The sequence below is a fragment of the Corvus moneduloides genome, chromosome 7 (assembly GCF_009650955.1).
Source record: "Corvus moneduloides isolate bCorMon1 chromosome 7, bCorMon1.pri, whole genome shotgun sequence".
In the NCBI taxonomy this organism is placed as follows: domain Eukaryota; kingdom Metazoa; phylum Chordata; class Aves; order Passeriformes; family Corvidae; genus Corvus; species Corvus moneduloides.
The window spans coordinates 13238057-13259322 of record NC_045482.1 but is presented as its reverse complement, the minus strand read 5'-3'; the positions used below and the strand labels follow the sequence as shown (position 1 = coordinate 13259322).

The following is a 21266-nucleotide window of genomic DNA, read 5'->3' as shown; positions in this document are numbered from 1 at the left end:
ACACTAAGTTATCCATGTGACCTGCCAGACTGGATCTGTGTGTTACATTTATGCTAAGCATGCTCTACAAACTCTTTGGTTCTTGAGATTTCTTTTGTGTCTTGGGTTTTGGCAAGGTTTTTTCCCCCGATGTTAAAAGGAAAGTTGCTGCACGGGAACAAAACACAAAAAAACCTAGAGAGCTCAGTCTTCCCATGGAGAAAATAGGTAGGCATGTGGGCAAGAGAATTCCACTTAATCCACATATATTTATGTTAGGTGTTTTTGTGTAGTGTTTGGGTATGTGCTGCTATTATTACTGTGTCGTTGTGCCTGTGAGAACTCAACACCCTGGAGTAAATGAGGCAAGACTCCCAAGTGCACCCCGTAACTGAAAGATCAGAAGAAAATTCCGTAACTTCGATATGTGATACACGGGAATACTGGGGAAAGAGTTTTAACAAAAACTAATCTACATAAAAATCTTCAGAAACACAAACTGTCTGGGAAGAAGATAAAAGTAACTAGAACCTGTCTATTATTAAATGTGTCAATAGCTATTTCTATAATATCTCTTTATATGATAGCACAGATTCCTTCTTCTGGTCCTTTTTTTCCATTGTGGTGAGTTGAATGAGCATTCCTCAGTCCAAGCAGCATAGAATTGTTGGTATTGTTTTGGAGACTCTTTGGAAACAAAAACTTAGAGCATTATCTGTTTTGTTTAGATACCTTTCATTACTCTTGAAGAAATGATTTCGATAATTCTGTAACTGATCTTGGTGTGAATGGTAGTAGTTACATTGCTCAATTGCTAATCCACTTAATGCCATAGATCAAGGCTGATTTTGGCCTTACTCAGTTCTATCCTCTCTCTTTCTCCTGTCTGCTTCAGGCTACACTTTCTGATCATTTATGCAAGATGGGACATAGGTGCTCCCTCATGTGAAAATCAGTCTCTCTGCTGTGTACAGGAACATGTGTGTGCACACAGCTGAAGAAAGCTGACATGGACCTGAAATCCCATAGTAGAAAGGGCCAGGGCTTGATTTCACCTTCCAAAATCTTTGGGAAGGAGCTGTTATAAGAAAAGACAGTCACCACACATTGCTGCTAAGAAAAGCAAATGAACAAGCTTCTTTGGAAACAACAAAATTTTATTACTTCACTTGGACTACAGTCAGGAGAGTACACCATTCTTGGAAAGATGTCAGGGAACATGTGAAGAAAAACTGCAAAATACTTGATTTAGGCACATTCAGCAGCACAGTGCCAAAATATTATGATGAGCAACTATGTACCAGGCAGCAAATGACTCCAAGGAAGAATGCTGCTTACCAGTTTCCCAGCCCAAAGGGAAATACACTGAAACTCCACTGATCCTGCCTGACTCTCTCAGACTCTGAAACCAGAGTCCAAAGAAATAGTTACAGACCACAGTCAGACTGTTTCTATTTGTGCAGCTACCAATACTGGATGTGCTCATGCATACATATATATATTTTATAGAAAAGCAAATCTATTTACATGTAAGGCCTCAATTACAGCATGAATGCTACTAATGTGTTGGCAGGCCATATAAACTAGGTAAATTATCTGAAAGGTAGTTTTATTCTATATGCATAGGCCAATAACTAAGAAAAAACAGCTCAAATTTACCCAAAGCTCTATGCTTTTACTTTCAGTGGAGTTTTGTCCCACATTCAACTTTTTAATTAAGTGGTATTGCATCAGAAATCTGTTCACTCCACATAGCATATATATATATATATATATATATATATATATATATATATATATACATTTGCATTGGTGCATGTGTGATTGTGCAGCAAGCAACAAGTTGGAAGAGAATACAGCAGAACTGGGACTAATTCATCTTTCTTATGGGAGTGGACTCCATTTCCTGGATGAACTGTCTTGCCTCTTATTTGGAAAAGAAGTCTGAATTTGGCTACAGACTTGTAACAGAATACTGATGAATTCACTCCACCCATTTTTTTAAGCTTGACATTAAGGCAAACAAAATGTTATATTATTTCCGTATCTTTGCTTGAAAGAGCAATAAAGAGCAATAGTTTTAAACCTCTGTAGGACTAAAATTTTAAACATAGAAAAGAATGTGGCACAGAAGCTGTAAGAAATATTTTCACTAATTCTTTGCACATTTTGAATGAACCTAATACCTTCTATGAAACATCTGCTCAGTATTTCGCACTCAGCTGGTGATAAAAATACAAGTGACCAGGAAACACAGGGTCTCCTGTCTTAGTTTTGAGTATAAGATAAAACTTGTCTTCTCCCAATGCTCTTTATTTCCATATTTTTCTTTTTTGACAATAGAAGGCAGCAATTCAGTGTTCCCTGTCGTGGCAGTCTTCTCCAGATGAAGAGTGGAGCCACTGATAGCTTCACTTAGGTGGGATGTAGCCAGGGGATTCCTCCTTGAGGCAGTAGTAGACAATCAGGAGACTCATGACCCAGTGATGTCCGGCCACAACCTCTTGGATGCGAGTGCCTCAATTAAGAGTGGTATCAGCAATGGCAAGGAGGAATATTTTTACTATGTGTTCTTTTGATATCGATGAGGTGTGGAACCACAGCAAAACAACAGGATTATAACAACATTCCTCATCAAAAGCCCCGTTGGAGTAATTCCACCTATGCTGATAACTTTCAGTTCAGGCTGTATGTGCATTGCAAGGACACACATCCAAATCACGTGTCCCCTAAAAACCTTTCCATTAAAGCAGCAAGTGCAATTAAGCCAGCTGTTTACAGAAAACTGCATATGCAAAGATGCACATCTGACTGGCAGATGTGAAGTCAAGAACACCTCCAAATCTCCTGTCAGCTCTTTTGGAGAGAGCTGGTGACAAGAGCAGTCACTGGGCAGTTTCACAATAGTGCACACGCGCATTGTCTGAGCTCCACAGCTGCTCGCTGACCGTTCCCGAACGGCTCACCTCCCACAGGGCCAGCTTCAGCACCTCAGAGACTGTGGTCTTGACCTGGGCTTGGAACTTTTTGCTAATCAGAACATAGAGGATTGGGTTGAGGCAACTGTTGATGAAACCAAGGCCAGTGGAGAGTGGAATGCCATCCTGTAGTAAGTCATGCAAGTTTTCATCATGGTGAGCAGACAGCTCCACAATGCTGAATATATGATATGGTGTCCAGCAGACAAAAAAAGCTACAACTACAGCAATGATGGTCCAGAAAAGCCTGCTAGAAGTCAATACAGTTCTCCTCTTCACTTTGACAATCAGCAGTGAGTAGCAAATAACCATGGTCACTAAAGGAAAGAGGTAACCAAATGCAAGCCTCACCCAAATGAGAATGTGATGTGTCAGCAAAATAAGTTCTCTGTCATGCACATGGAAGTTGTTGTAGCAAATGGTGACATTGTTGAGAACCGTAGCTGTGTCTCTAAAGTATAAGGCAGGGCCACCAATAATTGCAGCTGACATCCAAATGATCCCACTCAGAACGAGGGTGTTCTTTACAGTCCTGTATTTGTAGGAAAAGACTGGGTGGACAAGGCGGATGTAGCGGTCAAGGCTGATGAATGTCAGGAAGAAAACACTGGCAAACATATTAAGTAGTGCAATGAATGAGTTCATTTTGCACAGCCACTTCCCAAAAGGCCAGTGGAAGCCCATTGCCACATATGTAATATAGAGGGGCAGGAAGAGAACAAAAATGAAATCTGCAATGGCCAGATTCAGGAACCAGAGTGTGGAAACAGATTTATCCCACTTAAAGCCCATAAACCAGATGACAATGGCATTACCTGGGACTCCCAGCAGAAATGCCACACTGTAAAAGAAAAGGGAAATGATATGGGCAATGCTGAGGGAGGACTGGGGTGACTCATCTTCCTCAGACAGATCGTAGAAATAAGAGTAGTTCTCAAAATCTTCAAATGTCATGTTGCAGAGTGGCTTTCTGGGGGAGAAAAGAAATGAAATGGTCAAAGGAGAAATGTTTTACTGCACTGTAAATAGTAAACTGCAATTCTTTCAAGTTCTTGGTCATAAACCACAAACATTGACTTAGTTTGGTATATCTATCACCTTTTATCTATCAGCTGCTAGCACAAAGCTCATGAAGAATTTTGGTCACAGGCACATCAAGAAATGTTCCAATCAAAACAGTGCTGAAATCTCCAAGAACTGCTTTCCTTACATTAACTTCTTAACAGACAGCACTGAGCACAGTACCACTAATAAATTTCTAGGAGACTAGATTTTTGCTGAAGTATGATTTTGCTATTCTTTTGTGGTCAGGTTTCATACTTTACTGCTCTGTTCCTATGTAAAGCAAGTTTTATGGGTTACATCTGCCTAAAATCAGAGGAGCATCAGACATCTATGTAGGGAAAAAAGTTCACTAAAAATGCCAGGAAACCATCTTTTATAGAATTACACCCACCACCCCTTCCTCAAATTATAGTTAACAAAACAACAGACAGCAATTTCTCCAGCAACTAAAAGTTCATGGGTTTATTCATCTCTTTCATGTATGTCTTTGTATAAAGAAATAATAATTTTCGGGCACATTTAAAGTATTGGATTTCCTTAACACAGCAAAGGATGTAGAGAAGAAAACATACAGAACATATTGCAGGGATAATACAACTGTGGTATTCTTCCACTAGTGAGCTGAGAAACAGGTAATAGATGAAAGAAAATAAAGCTTCCCATGAACATAAAACACACTGTAAGGGCATAAATGAAACTATTTGTGGGTCCTTTTTTTTTTTTTTTTAAGACAATTACAGAATTTTCTTAGTTTTCTTCTCTCGCAAAAGCGTCTGGAACTTACAAGTACAACATGATTTTTCACATAGAAATTTTTTCTCTGGGTGGGAGGGAAGGGGAGGGGGAGGGGAAAGTGGAATATAAACCAAAACTGAGGGAAGAAAAATTAATGGGAAAACAGACAGGAAACAGAGTTTGAACAACAGAAAGAAAAGCAGTCAGAAGTTATTTCACAGTATTATTTCACAGCGTTTATTTTGCAGTATAGACAAAGCTGCAGCACATCACAGGTGGCCACAATCAGACAAAAGTATCTGCAATGATCAAAACAATTATTCTGCTAAACTCAGTTATCATTTAAAGCTGAATTGTTTGGCTGGACTCAGCTGCACTGAAGACCTGTGCCTGAGAGCAGTCAATTAGCTGTACTATGAATTATCTTACCGCTAAACTTCAGAGTGCTATCTCCATTCCGAAACCAAAATTCAGCCCGCGCTTTTGGAGCTCGGCCCTGCATTCCTGTAATTCCATTAATTATAGCATGCTAAGGACAACAGGAGAGCAGCCTCCAGAGCACACTGCCTGCAGAACCACATCTGCAAACCTGTGCTCATGTACTTACCTTTCCTCCAAAAAGCAGTTCTCTCAGTTTGAAAGGATTACTTGCACCAGTGAAGCTACGCATGTGCACACGCATTAACAGGATTAGACTTCTCATTTGTAGATGGATAGACAAGGAAGGAAAAAAAGGTTGTGTAACTTTATATCTCTTGATTAAAAAAATGTGTATTAAGAGTCAGCACAGCCTGTTCTGTCAAGAGGCTGTGATAGCATTTGTGATTTACATCAGGCTGAAGGAATGTTATTTGGTTTGCTGTCCTGATAAATGATACTTATTGGCCTGCATTTATGTAATTACATGCCCCTTGAGGGTGGATTCTGCATCAAATACCACTGCCACCCATCTGAGTAATTTTTTCAAACAGCTTAACAGCTGCTGAGAGAAGAGTATAAACATGAAGCAGTCCCACTAACATCTGGAACATTACATTTGGACAGTCAGGTTAATAACTGGATTTTTAAGGTTTGCCCATACAAAAAACTATCCCTTCAAATCAAATTTATGCAACTAAACAAAAAAATTTCCAACTATAATGACAATGATAAACATCTGCCTACTGTCCAACAACGTTAATTTTATATTTAACATTTCAAAGATGATGTATAGCAGGAGAAAAAACACATACCTAAATAAATGCCAAATATTTCCCAAGCCTCCTATAGTTTAAAACTCCATTGAAAGAGCACACCTTTAGAATGCAATTATTTTTCCAAGCTTATATTTTCCCTCATCTCTAACTCTAGTCTTCAAGGCCATGACTCTTTAGCAGTGGGAGTAAAAAAGCAGGAGGAACATTGCTTACCACTGCTCCAAGTGCACAGATGCTGAAATTAGATTCTATGGCTAGGGCTCAGCAAAGACTGCCAATTACATTTGCAAAGCCCAGAAACTCTTACTTCTGACATTGACATATAGGAAGCACTTCTATAGAAGGACTCATGGTGTTAAGCCCTGTCCTGAAAAAAGATAAGCAGTAAGAGATTGTCAGTGGAGTTACACTGGTTTACATCAATGAGGACGCAGATTTTTTCCATTAACCATAATTCATCAGAGATGTTTCTCTGTGGTCTTGAAACACACTGTCTCTTCATACATGGCTCTGAAATTAATAAATTTGCAGAGTCAGAACTGTCTTGCAGTTCAAGTCTGACTTACCAGGATATGCAGCCCAATAAGTATCATTTATCAGGACAGCAAACCAAAGGTCTTGTGAAGAAATCTAATTGTATTCCTTATTCTGACACTAATTTCCTGTATGATCTTTGACAAATGGCTTACTTTCCAAGCTGGAGAAATTCTCATTAACTTGTTTGCAGACTGAGGCTCAGTAGAAAAAACAATACTTTCAGACAGCAGTTTCTGCTTGGCTTTTAGGCAACTGCTAGAAAGGGTAAGGGAGGTTTGGGACAGTTCATTGGCTCAGCGTCTGCTGGTCTGGGGAGCCAGTGCATAGAAAACATTTTTCAATAAACAGGAAAGTGTGGTTAGAGGCCTGCCAATAAGCCTTGGTAGCAGCCACAGGTTAAAGAACAGTGTTCTATTGCTTATGGATTAATATAACTAAGTTTAGACTTCTTCCTGTCCTTTTTTTTAAAGTTTTATTTTAAATAGTAAACACTCTGTGCAAAGTGTATGCTCAGCATTTGCTTGAGGAGTCCGTTCCTGTTCTCTGAGCCACAAGCAGCTCTGAAAACTGAGACTCCTTGATTCAGTTGCTTAATTATGAAAATAATTGACCAGGAGGTTTCATTTCCTGTCTTCTTCTGTAAAACAGAAGTTGATTACTAAATGACTTTATAGGAATATCACACGATGGCACTTGGTGCTTTTAGATCCTGGGACAGAAAGCAGAATTGTCAAGAAATACAGATCATCAGGAAATATTTCTAAAATACAAAGCCACAGAACTGCTAGGAAGAGACTTCACAACGTGTTGAATAAACTGTTTTTCTCTGAATTTCAGCAGGGAATTACAGACTTGGATCTCAGTTGACATATTCATAGCTTTCTACTAAAAGTACCTAGAGTTTGTGTCCTCTGCCACTATTATAGTTAAGCTATAATGACAACTTGGACAAACTATTGGATTTGCCTAAAATAGAACAGCTCTTGCAACACTAAGAATGGCCTTACAGTTGTGACGTGGGACCAGTACTTTGGAATCTATTCATGGCTATGCCACATGCATCCTGCTTGACCAGGGGAAGTTGTTTGACCTCTCCACACCTCAGCCCTGAGGTCAGCGGAACAGCTTTGGAATTAAATTACATTGGGTTTTCAGTCTAAAATAGAAGAAAACAAAAAAAAAGGTACAATTTCCGCCCCCACTTCACTTGAAGCAAAATCCTCCTGGGGGTTCAAAGTTCCCTGGGCACCACACAAGTTAGGACCTAACTGAATTACACTGGCAGTCTACACCACATATTCGGGCTCAGCCCACACAACCCCTCTCTCTCACATCCTTACTACTTTTGAATTTTACAGAAAGGTCAAAGGGAAGAGTTTATTCATTGTCTATGTTAGTTAAAAGTTAACACAAGTATTTGAGTGGTAGTCCCCAAAACTATCTTTTCAGTGTGATAAATAGTGTTTAGAGCCTCTGGCCAGCTAAATTGGTTTCAGAGGTCACAGTAGTGGGTCCTGATTTAACAGGAAAATCATGGTTTGGAGAGTTGGCTGTCTCAACAGTTCATTTCATAGAGGGAAGATATTACAAAAACCCTCTTATCAATGTCTTTTTGAACAACTGTGAGCACATCATATTCCATGCGTATTATCTGTGGCTAATGGAAAGCTTATTCGATTGCATCACTTCAACTTCTGTCATTTGCAAGAGTCAAAAGTTGGAGAACAACTAGTTTCACAAAAGGTCACCTAAAGCCTCCTTGTCATACTGTGTGTCAGCAAGTTTGTCCAGGTATTGAATTCAGTCGAAAGACCTCATAATTTTGTCTTGGAACTTTTGAGGTGACAAATTTCGAATATATCTATCTTCAAAAACATGAACATGAAATTCACCTGGCAGTTTATCTGTAAAGTTCAAAACTCAGAAGGCTGAGCAAATTTGCTAGAGGTACATATGTATTTCTGGCAAGCGTTTTACAAAGACATAGGATAGATTCTAAAACACACAAGGAATACTGATGAAATTACAGACTGTCATGGACTCATATTTCTCCCTCAAAAGGACAAAGCCAAGATAACGACTTGGCCCAAAGCAGAAACATACCTGTAGCAGGAGGTGCCTGATACACTCATACTACAAAATGAAACCCTAGCTATGCTACAGTTTAAGCCTAACGTTGGCCCTGCAGGCAAAGCTGCTAGGCAACAAGCATTTTAAGCTATAATACACAAAGGCAGAATCAAGGCTTGTGTCTATGTTTTCTCTCTCACAGACACACACACAAACAACTGTCTTTTGACTATCCTTTTAATAGATATATAGATATATGGTAACCTAATTACTTCATATGTCATCCTGAATTCAATAACTGGAACAGGTCACAACAGATAAGACATGAGACTGGAAACCTTTTCAAGCCACAATATAGATGTATTTGTTCTAGCAGATAAGAAAGGAATGCAAATAACAATCATTCTCCATCATGTCTCTCAGTGAAGCAGTGTTAGAAATGTGTTTGCAAGGTACTGGCTAGACATCTCCTAAAACTGAGGCCGAAACCAACTTTCTTCGAGCAAGGCCAAACATGACCCTGTTAGTCATAACACACCGCCTCATCTGCGGTATTGAAGTCATTTGACCAGATAATAGCCTGGTAACGTTTTACAGAGTGAGTGTTACAGCAGGATTAACAAACCCATATAGCACAGACTCAGTCAATATCGGTAAAGCTGTGATTTCAGACCAGCAGTTTTGCTGACACAGAAATGTGAAACAAAAAACGGAAAATCCAACTCTATATCTAAATAAGGCTGCTGTAGTAGGAAAAGTATCACAGTAGTTCTGGCCTGAATATAAAGTATCTTCTAGACAACAGCTGCAATGGAGCAGTGTACCATTTCCACAGTCAGGTACCTGATAAATGTCTGCAACCAGCAGCTGCGTATCACCAAAGCTGATTTATTTTCTTGCTGATCCCAAGCACCAAGTCTTCCATTCCCAAAGATGACAAAGAAACTCAGATGTCCCAGGATATGCACTGGGGAAGGGGAGGGGGCACTTGGTAACTCCATAGTTAGCACTTGTTTCTGCTCTTATTCCCTTCTGTTAATACAGCTAAAAATAAAAATATATTTTTTAATATTCCTTTGGAACATAAAATGTTGCTGTAGCCACTGCAAATCACGTAACCACAAAAATTGTCCATCAGAGTCAGAAAAATGACTGGTCATATCTGTGAAACACTTAAAAGTAGCACTATTTTTAGAGAAAAAATTCTAATATTGTTACCAAAAAAAAAAAAAAAAAAGACATTGCCACTTGAGACTCAAAAATTGTCTTATGTACTGTATGTGTCAGCACTGCCAAAGTATTTACATAACCAGTCATAATGCTTCAGTATTCATAACCCTTACTGAAATGAGGTTCAAGTGAGAAGTATCATCAGTCTGGTTTACAGACGAGAATGCTGAGAGTGACCTACAGGAAGTCTCTGATCAAACCAAGTGCTAAATCTGGAGTCCCTGCCTAGTGGTTCAACCACAGTCCTATCCTCCTTTCTTAACTTAGCACTGTCCCTTCTCTCATGGTGAAGTGAAGAAACCGCGGCTTCACCTCTGGGAGACCTTCCCCTTCCTGAAGGGAGGCTCCCTTCTGTGCCAGGATGTCCATTGTGGTGAAGGAAGACAGAGCTTACCTGAGCAGCCCTTCGGGCTTCCGATCTGTTTTCTCTGCACGGAAGAGAAAAGCAACCTGGATTTCCACCATTTGCTTGTCATAGCAACTGCCCTGTGTCTGCAGTCCCAGGACATACCTCAGAGCCATTAAGCGTGGCTCTCAGATGACAGAGCCCAGCAGGTACACCATATATCCTATTGGCTGTGAGGTAACACACTCATCGAGTATTGTTCTGTGGAAGCTTCACGTGTTTTCTATTCCTCCTCAAAGGCCAGCAGTATTTTCTTTGGCTACAAGCCACCATGATAACTACATACCTAGAGCAACGGAGATACCCGATTAAAAAAATTTAAGTGCCTCAGCTTCGCAGTGACTGGATTGATGGGATAATGAATGCTTGCGTTTCTAATTAATTACAGCCTTTTCAGGTTTTCATGCAAAAATTACTTGGAATTTTTACTTTGCAACTGTTTCACATATTTGTGATGAAAGAATATTTTGACTAGGATTCATGTGATCATTACATGATTATGCAGCTCTGAGCATGTTTTTTTAAATGGTTGTACTGTTTCAACAAACAAATGCTTTAATCACAACTCCCTCCTAACAAAAAGTAGCAAAGTGAGAGCAGAGGATACAGAGTAAACGCAGATTTTTTCTGCAGTTGCCTCAGCAGACTAAGGCCAACTAAACATAAGTTAGACAACAGCCGTTCTAAAGGTACTGCAAGGCAACACCAGGTCATTACAGAAAAAATTCAAAGTAACACTCTCTCCAGCAAGATACAAAATACCTATCGAATAACAGATAAAAAATAGATTACAATCTGCTATATTTACACTCCTTTTAACAAGAAGAGTTAAGAAATAACTCCAGAGAAAACTAGCACCACAACTCATTCCTCTACTATGCCTTCTTACACCCTATTCAATTTCACAGATTAATTTCCTAGTCACTTATTACTGTATGCTTGGTTGTGTACTGCCCTCTAAATTGATCTCTGTTTTCCTAGGTTTATTCTACTCCTCATTAGTACACACCAGCAGTTTATTCTAGCATAAATGTAATATTGCTATGCTTATATTACTCTTGACACATACTCTTGCATGGGTATATCAGAAGATGCAATTCCAAAATACTTCTAGTACACATCTTATCAGCTGGAATGTTTCAGATAGCATACTTTAGTATGTCCTCACAGTTAATATACTAGGATCACTGTGTACAGCAGATTAAGGGCGTCAACTTCTGAATCAGTGTTATTCTAATATTCCTTCTCATACAAAGGTAACTATTTTTTTACGTTAAGATCAAGTCTATAGTAAGTACTGCCTTTTTTCCTGCAAAACTGAAAAATTCAAATCGCTAAACAGTTTCAGAAGGACTGGATATTCATCTAGCTCCCTAACATGGTATGGGAAACACTCCCTAGTGCTGAGAGGAGTAGATGGCATCTATGATTAAGGTGTTAAATTAGGAGCTTGGAAATACTGGTTTTACAGGCTTCCCATATTACCTTTGCAAATCACTTCTCACTTGACTCTGCCAGATATAGTGTAACACCCTCAGTTAACAGTACTCAGGTTTCTTAAAAGGGCAATTTTTCTTAACATTTCCAAAATATCTCATTAAAAGGATGTGGGGCTGAAGCTCATTAAAAGGGGATCACTAGAAAGAAGAGATGGGAGTTTAGAAAGTGGAATTACATCGACTGTACAGGACTTACTACTCCTTACTACTGACATCACTTTCCTTCTCTCCTCTAGAAGGCCTCAGAAGGGAATGAAAATTGTGTGCCAGGCTCACACTTGCTGAAAGAAGCAAGTATCTTATGTTGGGAAACTACCCACAGGCCCTAGTCTTTGAGATCAAAACCTCACTGGATCTAGGCACTATAAGCACATAATGAAAGACAGTTCCTGCTTTGTTTATAATTAAACAGAATAAAGAGCTATAAGAAGAGTAGGGAAAGGAAGAGACATTTCTTGCCCAAAGCCAAACAGTAAATTTGAAGGTAGAGTTGGAAGCAGAATTCAGAACTTGCCAAAAGAATAAAGAGGCAAGTATCTTCTGTGGGTAGAGGGAGAAGATGCTGGTTCTTAGTACTTGTGCCTTGTGATTCTTGAAATACATTCTTCAAGGAGTATCAAAAAGGGACAAGAGAGCCTGGGTAGAAGAAGAGAAGTAGGATAATGCTACAAACTTTTTGCCTGCTAATGTCCCTGGCAAGAACTGAAGACTTCTACAGTGCTGCCCTTTGCAGATAACCCTTGCAAGCAAACCTAACTTGCAGCAATGGGTTTTGTCAGCTTCCCTCTGAACCCAGTAATGAAAAATTATTGTATCTGTAGCAGGTTTGTTCAGCTCCTCTGAAGAATCATAGCAAAATGGTGGGCCAGGTATAAGAGAGCTGCAACAATTCAGCAGAAATTCCCTTTGGAAAAAAGCTGCCATGGGCTAATACACTCCTGCTTTAAGGTCCTCAACCTCTGGAACACACTGAAGATACAAAGAGCACAGAAGCAGCTGAACTCCCCCAGAAGTATTATATGCCACCTTTGAGGACACATAACTTCTTTTTTTTTCCTCAGGAGCCTCAAGCACACCATAAAAGCAAAAGCAAGTGTGAGAGAGCTCACCTCTGCATGATGGCATCTCCCCTTCTAGAACCAATGTCTCTTGGACACTGCCTACCCCAGCCACAGCAATCCCTTTCTTCTGCTAAGAGGCCATGAGAAACTGCTCCTCACAGTCGGCTCTCTTGAGCAAAGGCAGCCACAACAGAGCCCTGCACTGTTGTGAAACTGCTAGCTTTAGACTGAATGAACACAAATTAAACCATTATCAGAAACAATGAGTGCAAATTAGCCAGACAACCAGCCACCACAGTAAGAGAGAGAGCTGAACTGCTGGCACTTTCCATGAGACAAAATAAATAAATAAGCAAATAATAAGACCATTCAATAGATTACAATCCCCATGAAACCTAGCTGCTGCTTAGTGCTTGGAACAGCAGAGTTACTAATACAATATTAATATCTAATAACAAATGACAAAGTTCAAGTGTCTCTTAAAAAACACAAGGAGAAGAAAATTCTTTAAGGCAACTGGCTTTATTAGGAAACAGATATAAATTTTCCTCTTGAATCAATTTATCAGAAATAAACACAAATCTAAACATTTCAGAAGTTGCTCATTAGGTTCTCAGCAGAAAAAGAAATTCTTAAAAGAAATAATGTGTAATGTACAGTACACAGAAATTGCATTATTTTGATCAACACTTTTCCTCTGCCCTCACCCATGCAGTAAAAATGTGTAATCAGATCCTGCATAGGAATCCTTTTACAGATCTTCCCTGACTTATGATCCTTTTCCACAAAAGCAATTAGAGAATCCAAACCATAAATTCACACTCCAGAGTCAAATAACTTCCACTGTGCCACACTCAAAGAGATTCTCAGTTCAACAGAAGTGGACTCCAGTGTCACTTATAGCACATAAAAAATCCCTAGGGTTGAAGTAAACTTGACAGGACCTCTATCCTGTCTGCCTGGCAAAAGCTGCTGATAGTGTTTTAAATTTGGCCAGAAGTTGCAGTGACATTAAACAAAAGTAAATTGGGTTGTCAAAATATTTGCATTCCCCAGTTCAGCTGTGGCAGAACAATAATATGATAATAGTGAAAGATGATAATGAAAGTAAGCTATCATAAGTAAATTAATCTTGAAATCAGTTTCTACATCTGCTCTGACAAACTACTTTACCTTGACATACCCTTACTCAATCTCTTGTCCTTAACTAAGAATTAGTAAGCATTTTATATTATTCAGTGATACAATTTTATTCAGCTGTGTTTTAACTCACAGACAATGTTCAATGCATATATGTCCTGTAAGTCCACAAAACCAGGTCTGGGATATTGCTTGGCTTGCAAGATCACATTTAGAAAGACAACAGATGACAATGACACTGTTATCACTAAGTGGGAATAGGAGGTGGAATCTATTCCTGTCTCATTGTGTGGTAGTATACAAGGCTTCAAATCTTATTGTCACTTCTAGGAAACACGTTCCAATACACTTAATGAAAGGTAGATCCATATCCTACCTTATTCCACAACAGTTAGGGAAAACACACACACTTTCCAGCTGAGATCACAGAAACCTTATTTAATTCTGCAGAACTGTAATTCTTCAGAACTACTTTGTTGATCTGCTATGTAAGTTGAAATGATTTCCAGTTTCTGTTCTAGAATCTGTTCAGATCAGAACTGATGTATTTTTAACTAATAATACTGGAAATTGCTATAGCTATAGAAGACACACTATCCCTAAGCAAATAAAAAAAATAAAACCAACACATAGGGGACATGGAGGGGCGAGAGAGATTTAAGCCAAGGTCACTTACCATTCTTTGACAGGATACAACTCCCTGAAGTGTGTGTTAACATACTCAAATGTAATTAAAAATTAAATTAACGCACACTTTCATATCTTTTCTTGGTGCTGGGTTGATTCAAAGTAATCTGTAAAATGAGTATTGCATTCTTTCTTCCAAGAAACTCTTTTAGCCAGTATATGCTATAGCACCTTACAGCATCTGCCTGCAAGTGTTATTGCAGCTGTAGAGACACATTATTTAGAAGGTAAGGGAGAGAAAGATTTTAAGTATAAGAGAGTTTGACCTACCTTGCTTAGTTCTTTGAAACAAAAGGCACTGTAAATCAGGGATGTGAGCTCTGTAGCAGAAGGAAGAATGAAATGATCTGCAGAGTTCAGAGTGACTTCAGTGTGATTCCAGCTGCTTCACTTGGCTACTGCCTTCCTTCTAATAAAGCTGCAGAATGATATAACACCGTGTTTGTTTTCAGCTGAGGAAGTTGTTTCCAACTTCCCTTGGTTTTCTAGACCCATTTTTGAAATATTGCCATGCTGTATAATCCCAGTATTTCACCAAAAATAAATGTTAGACATGTGAATGAATCATTTTGGTCAGTGTCCAAGCAAGCAACAGATGTGGTGGCTGATGAATGGAAAGAGACCTTACAGTTGTGGGCTGCTTTTTGTTCTGCAGAGAAGAGGTTGAACAGTATTTCTTTGTAAGCACTCTGGTTTATAGAAAATAATGTTGAATGAGCTGAAAGATGTTTAAAAAGTCACACTGAAAGCATCATTCTGTAACTTGTACAGTGCGATACATTCATTTGGTATTTAGGAATAGTAGATTAATCTCCTTTTGTGTGTAAGAGTGAAGTAAGCTCCTCAAAACACTAATTAGTGACTCTGTCAGAGTGTATAAAATTGGTCAGCAATTTGAACTGGATTTTAGGTGACTGGGCCCAATTCCCAGTTCTGTAAAGAGCCTGATGAGTTTTTGTGGCCAGGCCTCATGATCTCCATGTTGCTTAATTTCTCAGTCAGTAAAATGTAAATATTATTCCACTAGTATCTACCTACCATAGCTTACCTGACTCTAATGGTACCACACTCATCATATAATTTAAAATCAATTAAGCATCTGTCAGTCCACCTTGTCAGTGGAAGCAATAATCTAACAGTGGTATTCCTCTGCCACTAATGCAAAACACGGAACGTTCCACACTGATTGAATCTAGTCAAGACAAAATTTTCCAGATATCAAATATATTGATTCCAGTGAAAAATTAGAAAGAAGAAACTCCAAAAAACCATTCAACCATCAAAAAAAAAACCCCACAGAAAAGTGAAGTGCTTAGTGAGATCAGCTAAACAGGGATTTCAGCATTTGGTTAGCAAGGCTATCAGTTCTTAAGCAAATCTGTTTAGGTTCACAGACCACAGATGTCTTGAGAGGAACTAAAAACTCCTTCTAGCAAAACTAGTCTTCTTTATCTTTCCTCTATGACAGTTCTTGTTCTGCCAATATAACCTCAAACACTGAAAGTGTTTAAAGTTATACATGTACATTGTACATGAGTGAGAAAGCCTCTAATTCCATGAAAGGAGGATGGGGATTATGCACAGACCCCCTGGACCACGATGAAAGGACAAGGGAGCAGGATTTCTGTGAATATACGGAGACAAAGTGGGTTGCCTGAGGAAAGCACCTCACTTATTTCTTACATTTTAAAGATTACCTGTTTTCTCTAGGTAACTGATTGGTGAATCTTCACTAATAAAAGCTCTTAACAGTAGTTATCTCCTTTTGTGCTGAGGGTTTTTTTTGCCTGTAATGGCGTGTGAGTCTCTGTCTCTCTAGGTACTTTGCCAAATCTAGTTATTGTAAGGTTATTGTAAGTTATTGTAAGTTATTTCAGCAGGACAAAAGTGGAAATTACTGGGTAGATAACTCCCAGACATGATCCACAAAAAAAGATAAAAACCCCAGCAAACAGTCACAATTTGCCAAATGCTCTTCACTTTCTCGGTGAGCATTCTGGAGAGTGCAAAGGATTCTTGCAGTTTGGGGTAGTGAGGAAGTGTCCTTAAGGAGCTGTTTCCTTCACCATTAACTAAAACAGATTTCTGACTACTTTAACATATACTGGAGTTGATACCTCAGCTCTTCCATCCTTCAGAACCAAGGGAGGATTAAACCCCACAAAGCAATTTTCCTCACCCTTCCTAACGACTGCACCAAATATGAAATAAAAATGCTAAGGGCCCAGAAGTAATTTTGCAGAGGAAAGTTTTCATAGGAAATGATACTTTTCTTTCAAGAATAGCAGATTAATGCATTTAAAATAATTTTCTACCTCTCTGTCCTACCTACATTTGCTCCTTTTCCCTTGAAAAGGACTTTTGCTTTGATGAGCAATTACCCAATTTGCACAGTATAACCAGCATAGTAACATACCTGAGAGGGGAAAAAAAGAGAACAGAATTTTACAGACAAAATTGCATTCCATCTGAAAGGATTCACTTCTACTTGTTTTCTGTTTAGATCTAAATACAGCATTTAAATCATATGTAGTTTCGATTAACCACAGTGGAAATCTTAAATCCCTGAAAAATGTAAGCTTAGGCTCTAAGTCTTTCGTTTTAGTTCTTTCTATGCTCAGACATGGTGAAACTGGAATGGTGAGTCATAAATTACATGGCTTTTTAATACACACTTTTGTGCAACCCATTAACCATTGACATAACTTTAGTGTGATCTTTTCAGATAATTTTGTGAAAGTTACATGCTTGGAAGAAAATTAGTGAGTAAAAAAATGCCTTATTTACTTTCATGTCTTCTCCTTCCTCTATCTGGAAGTTATATTTTATTTTGCCATGTTATTTGTGCTTTTTCAACAGGGTAAGTAATCAAAGTCTTGGAATTTTTACTCTACATTAAGTATGGCAATATGCCAGACAGCTCCAAAGAGGGACATGCATTCATGAACATACAGTACACGTGGAGCTTGCAAAGCAGAGAAATACTACTTTAAACCTGATGGAAAAAGAACAAAAGGGAGGATTTACATACAGATAATAGACATTGGGTCATCCAGTAGCGAATAAACTGGATCTATTGAATAGCAAGATAACTTTAAAAAGCACTTCTGATTCTTTGGGGACTTTTTAACCCTATAAAACAAAACAAAAGCAGAGGATGTATGGAAAAAATATACAGGGGAAAAATTTTCAGAAATGCTTTACTAGTATTAACCAAAGCACAAATTACAAAGCAATAAAAAAGCCAAAAGTAACTTTTAATATATCTGGATTGCCAATTGCCTGATTGTTCTGACAATTATACCCACCGGATCTTATAAAGTTGCCTATTAGTATGTGCAGATAATCTCAGCACTAATCAACATCCCATCAATGTTCACTAATTCAGTTAAATTGTATAAAACACGAATTTGCAAATTAGGTCAAACAAAAGACATTAAGTTTTTCTCAGGGTTAATTTAAGCTGAACAACACAAGAAAGCAACTACTTACTGTTGTTTACAGTTCAGTCTTTTTTTTTAGAAAAGTAATTCTTCACTGTTCCTTTGTCCTCACTGTTTGAATACCTCATCTACTAAAATCCACTCTGGAAATACCGAGTTTAACTACCTGACAATCAGGAAAAGGGTAATTTCCTCCCTTGCTGTGAAACTAACGGCTATTCATGCCTATCCTTTAGGTAAAGCTGTAATGTTTACTTGTGGCTTAACTACCCACTATATACCAGAGTCAGCAACTATGACAAAATTCTCCAGCGACACATTTGAACAAACCACCCGATGAAGGAAGGTTTGGCTCATTTAGGCAGGTCCACACCTCCTTCTATGCTGGTATTAACAATCTGAAAGGTTTTCATGTATAACACATTGAAGAAATTCAGCAATTCTGCGGAAGGTAAAATCCTTCCCCCATTATTTTAGTTGGGTCAAAACACACAAGCATATAAGTGAATTGCTATGCATGTATATATGGATGGTATATACATACCAGTTCAAGCTTCAGCACTTCATGTAACTCCTGCAAACACAGTCAGAGGTGTTACATTCTATGAAATAATGAACATTAGAGAATAATTTATTATAGTATATATTTATCATGTGATGTATGTATTATATATTATTATATAATGTATAAAATGTATTATTATATAATGTATTTTTACATGATACCTGGGAAAAAATAGTATTAGAAATACTCTTTGTCCTCCATAGATTTTGGTTTTATACGTGCATTTTTTCTCATTTTCCACAAATAAGTATTATTTTCTACATAATTTTCAGACCACAGGTATTCAAATTCTATATTCATATGACAATAAAATAATACCTGCCACTCACATAACACTTGAAATCCATGGAATTTTCAGAGGGTGTCTTGACAACCAAACTTCTGATATATGTCATTGAGTACTAAAGATTATATTAATTGAAGAGCTAACCAGCCAACTTGACAACAGTATTTTTCCATTTTAGCCAAAATGCTGTCTCCTCCCATGGAAAGGAATGTCAGTGTTTGGAAAAATGATTTCAGAGAGATCTACAGAGATTAGAGACACAAAAATGAGGCTATGCAAACTATAGTTGTTTCACTATGTATTTCACAAAATATTTTCATATCTTCAGTACTGTATACAGATTAACCAACTTGCATTTTTCACCTCACATAAATTACCTGGAACTACAGAGTTACCTAGACAGGTCTGAGGGGTGAAGCCAGAATTTACTGCACCTTGGACTGAGTCAGATATCTCAAAATCTGCCCAAAGCCTAGCCAGTCTAGGTTCAAAGAAACCCATAGCACAGAGATGAACCTTAGCCACACCTCTTCAGGATTTAGGCTGCCTCCACCCACTCAGGATGCAAGTCACAGTGTAATTGCTTACACCCATTCTTACAACAAACAGAGATCTTATTTTCCACTTAAAGTGCAAAGACTGAAGATTCAGTTATCCATCTTTTATATAATATGCCTTTGCACTAAACCCCCAAATCCATTGTTCAAATAGGATTACATTATGATGCTACAATGGGCAAAACTCCTGACCCAAGAGGTGCTTAAATTTCAGAGGTGCTTAAATTTCTGCAGTCAGCTATTAACAATTCACAGCCAAGTTGTTCAAGACTGTTATGATGAATAACAATGCATAAACCAAGCAGATTTGCATGAAGGAGACAATCACCAGTTCCACTCCCTCACTATTCTACAGCCTTGGCTACCATGTTCACTGGGACACAGCTGGTCTTAAACACAAACAAAATGGAGACAGGGAAACTGAAAAGGATTCCAATTCCCTGCAAAAGACACAGAGCAAAATTGAGTGTTGATACAAAATTTGGGACAGTTCCCTGAAAATACATGCTAATAGTCAGGGTGCCTATACAGGACTCACATGTGATCAAGCAAGGTTGTTGCTTTGCATCATAAATACTCAAAATCTTAACTAAGAGAAACACCTGTGCATGTGTGGAATTGTAGAGCCTGCTGGTTACTCTTTACAATACTTGATCAGCCATTGATATTCCTTAGGAATTATGAACATGCTAAGCTTTTAAATTGGACAGTAGTTCCTTGCAATGAGGAATGGTTCCTGAACACCAAGTGCACCAAGTGCACCAAGTGCACCAAGTGCAAAGCTGATGCAAATCAAATCTAAATCAAACTCCATCACCTACAGATGTTCTGAGCATGTTCTGAGGTGTTCTGGGTTTGGTGGTTTCAATACATACTAACTTGTATTTTTAAAGCTGCTTTTTATAGTCACCTACATTTGTCAGACTATTTTTCTGTTTAGTGGATGTAAACATGTTTTGTGAAACAGGTGACCTTGACGCCACAAGGATTTAAGTTATTCATCCATAGAAATGAATGTGAGACAGGGAGAACCAGTGCAAGTTTCTGCCTACTGCTCTGTATTTGTCCTCTCTGATAACAAAGTTTTACTTCTAAATCCTACCCAGCTCTCAGCCTCTAATGAGTTGGGAGCTGATAAATCCCTATAAACCTGCTACATGTGATAGAGGCAAAGCAAATCATTTGATGCTCTGAAAAACACTTTGCTAGTTAAGGGCTCAGTGTATAAGTCAACCTTAACTCTTTCATCGCCTTCAATACAACCAAAACTAGCACCACCTCTAATAAATCAGCAATGGGCTCAATGGATGAGACATAGGAAAGCAGTCTAAACACAGAGACAGCTAAAAGGCCCAATATTTATTTGTCCATTCTAGTTCTAATCCTTAAGCTCTGTCAAGACATGCAAAGGTTAATTTTAAATCCTCCTTGCTTTGCAATCTATTTTTTAAGAAGACTATGTGACCCAAATTAAGCACTCAGCATGAACTTCTACATGGAATTTACATGAATATAGGGATTAGACTTAGCATTTCATGTAAAGGATACTTAAGTTGCTATTTGTCTTTTAGACAAATAGGCTCCCTTCTTTTAAGAGAAGAGCAGTTTGTGGAGAAGGGAACAGCCACTCCCCCATTTCAGGTTGAGAGACTAGGCAAAGGGAAATTACATTAATTGTATGTACCGGGGATGCAAACCAGAAATTGAACTCCAATTACTTCAGTATTAAAAACAGGCAATCTAACAACATAGAATAAATCAGAAAAAGAGAGAGGCTAAACTCTGATCCAAAGTAATAGTATGTGAAATGCTGAAGAAACACAAATCAAATG

General features: G+C 38.3%; 1 protein-coding gene across 5 annotated transcripts; it reads right to left on the bottom strand.

Moving 5' to 3' along the window:
• Positions 1-1115: 1115 nt before the first annotated feature.
• On the bottom strand, positions 1116-18588 carry GPR1 (G protein-coupled receptor 1). 5 transcript variants are annotated; one of them, XM_032113927.1, is made up of 3 exons: positions 18571-18588; positions 14854-15001; positions 1116-3927 (listed from the first exon to the last, which is right to left on the bottom strand). In XM_032113927.1, exon 3 carries the CDS (start codon positions 3909-3911, stop codon positions 2865-2867), a length of 1047 nt encoding a protein of 348 aa, XP_031969818.1. In that variant the 5' UTR covers positions 3912-3927; positions 14854-15001; positions 18571-18588; the 3' UTR covers positions 1116-2864. The 5 variants fall into 5 exon arrangements, with proteins under 5 accessions (XP_031969818.1, XP_031969817.1, XP_031969815.1 ...); XM_032113926.1 differs by lacking the exon at positions 18571-18588 and adding an exon at positions 18076-18179; XM_032113924.1 differs by lacking the exons at positions 14854-15001; positions 18571-18588 and adding an exon at positions 10185-10368.
• Positions 18589-21266: the final 2678 nt, after the last annotated feature.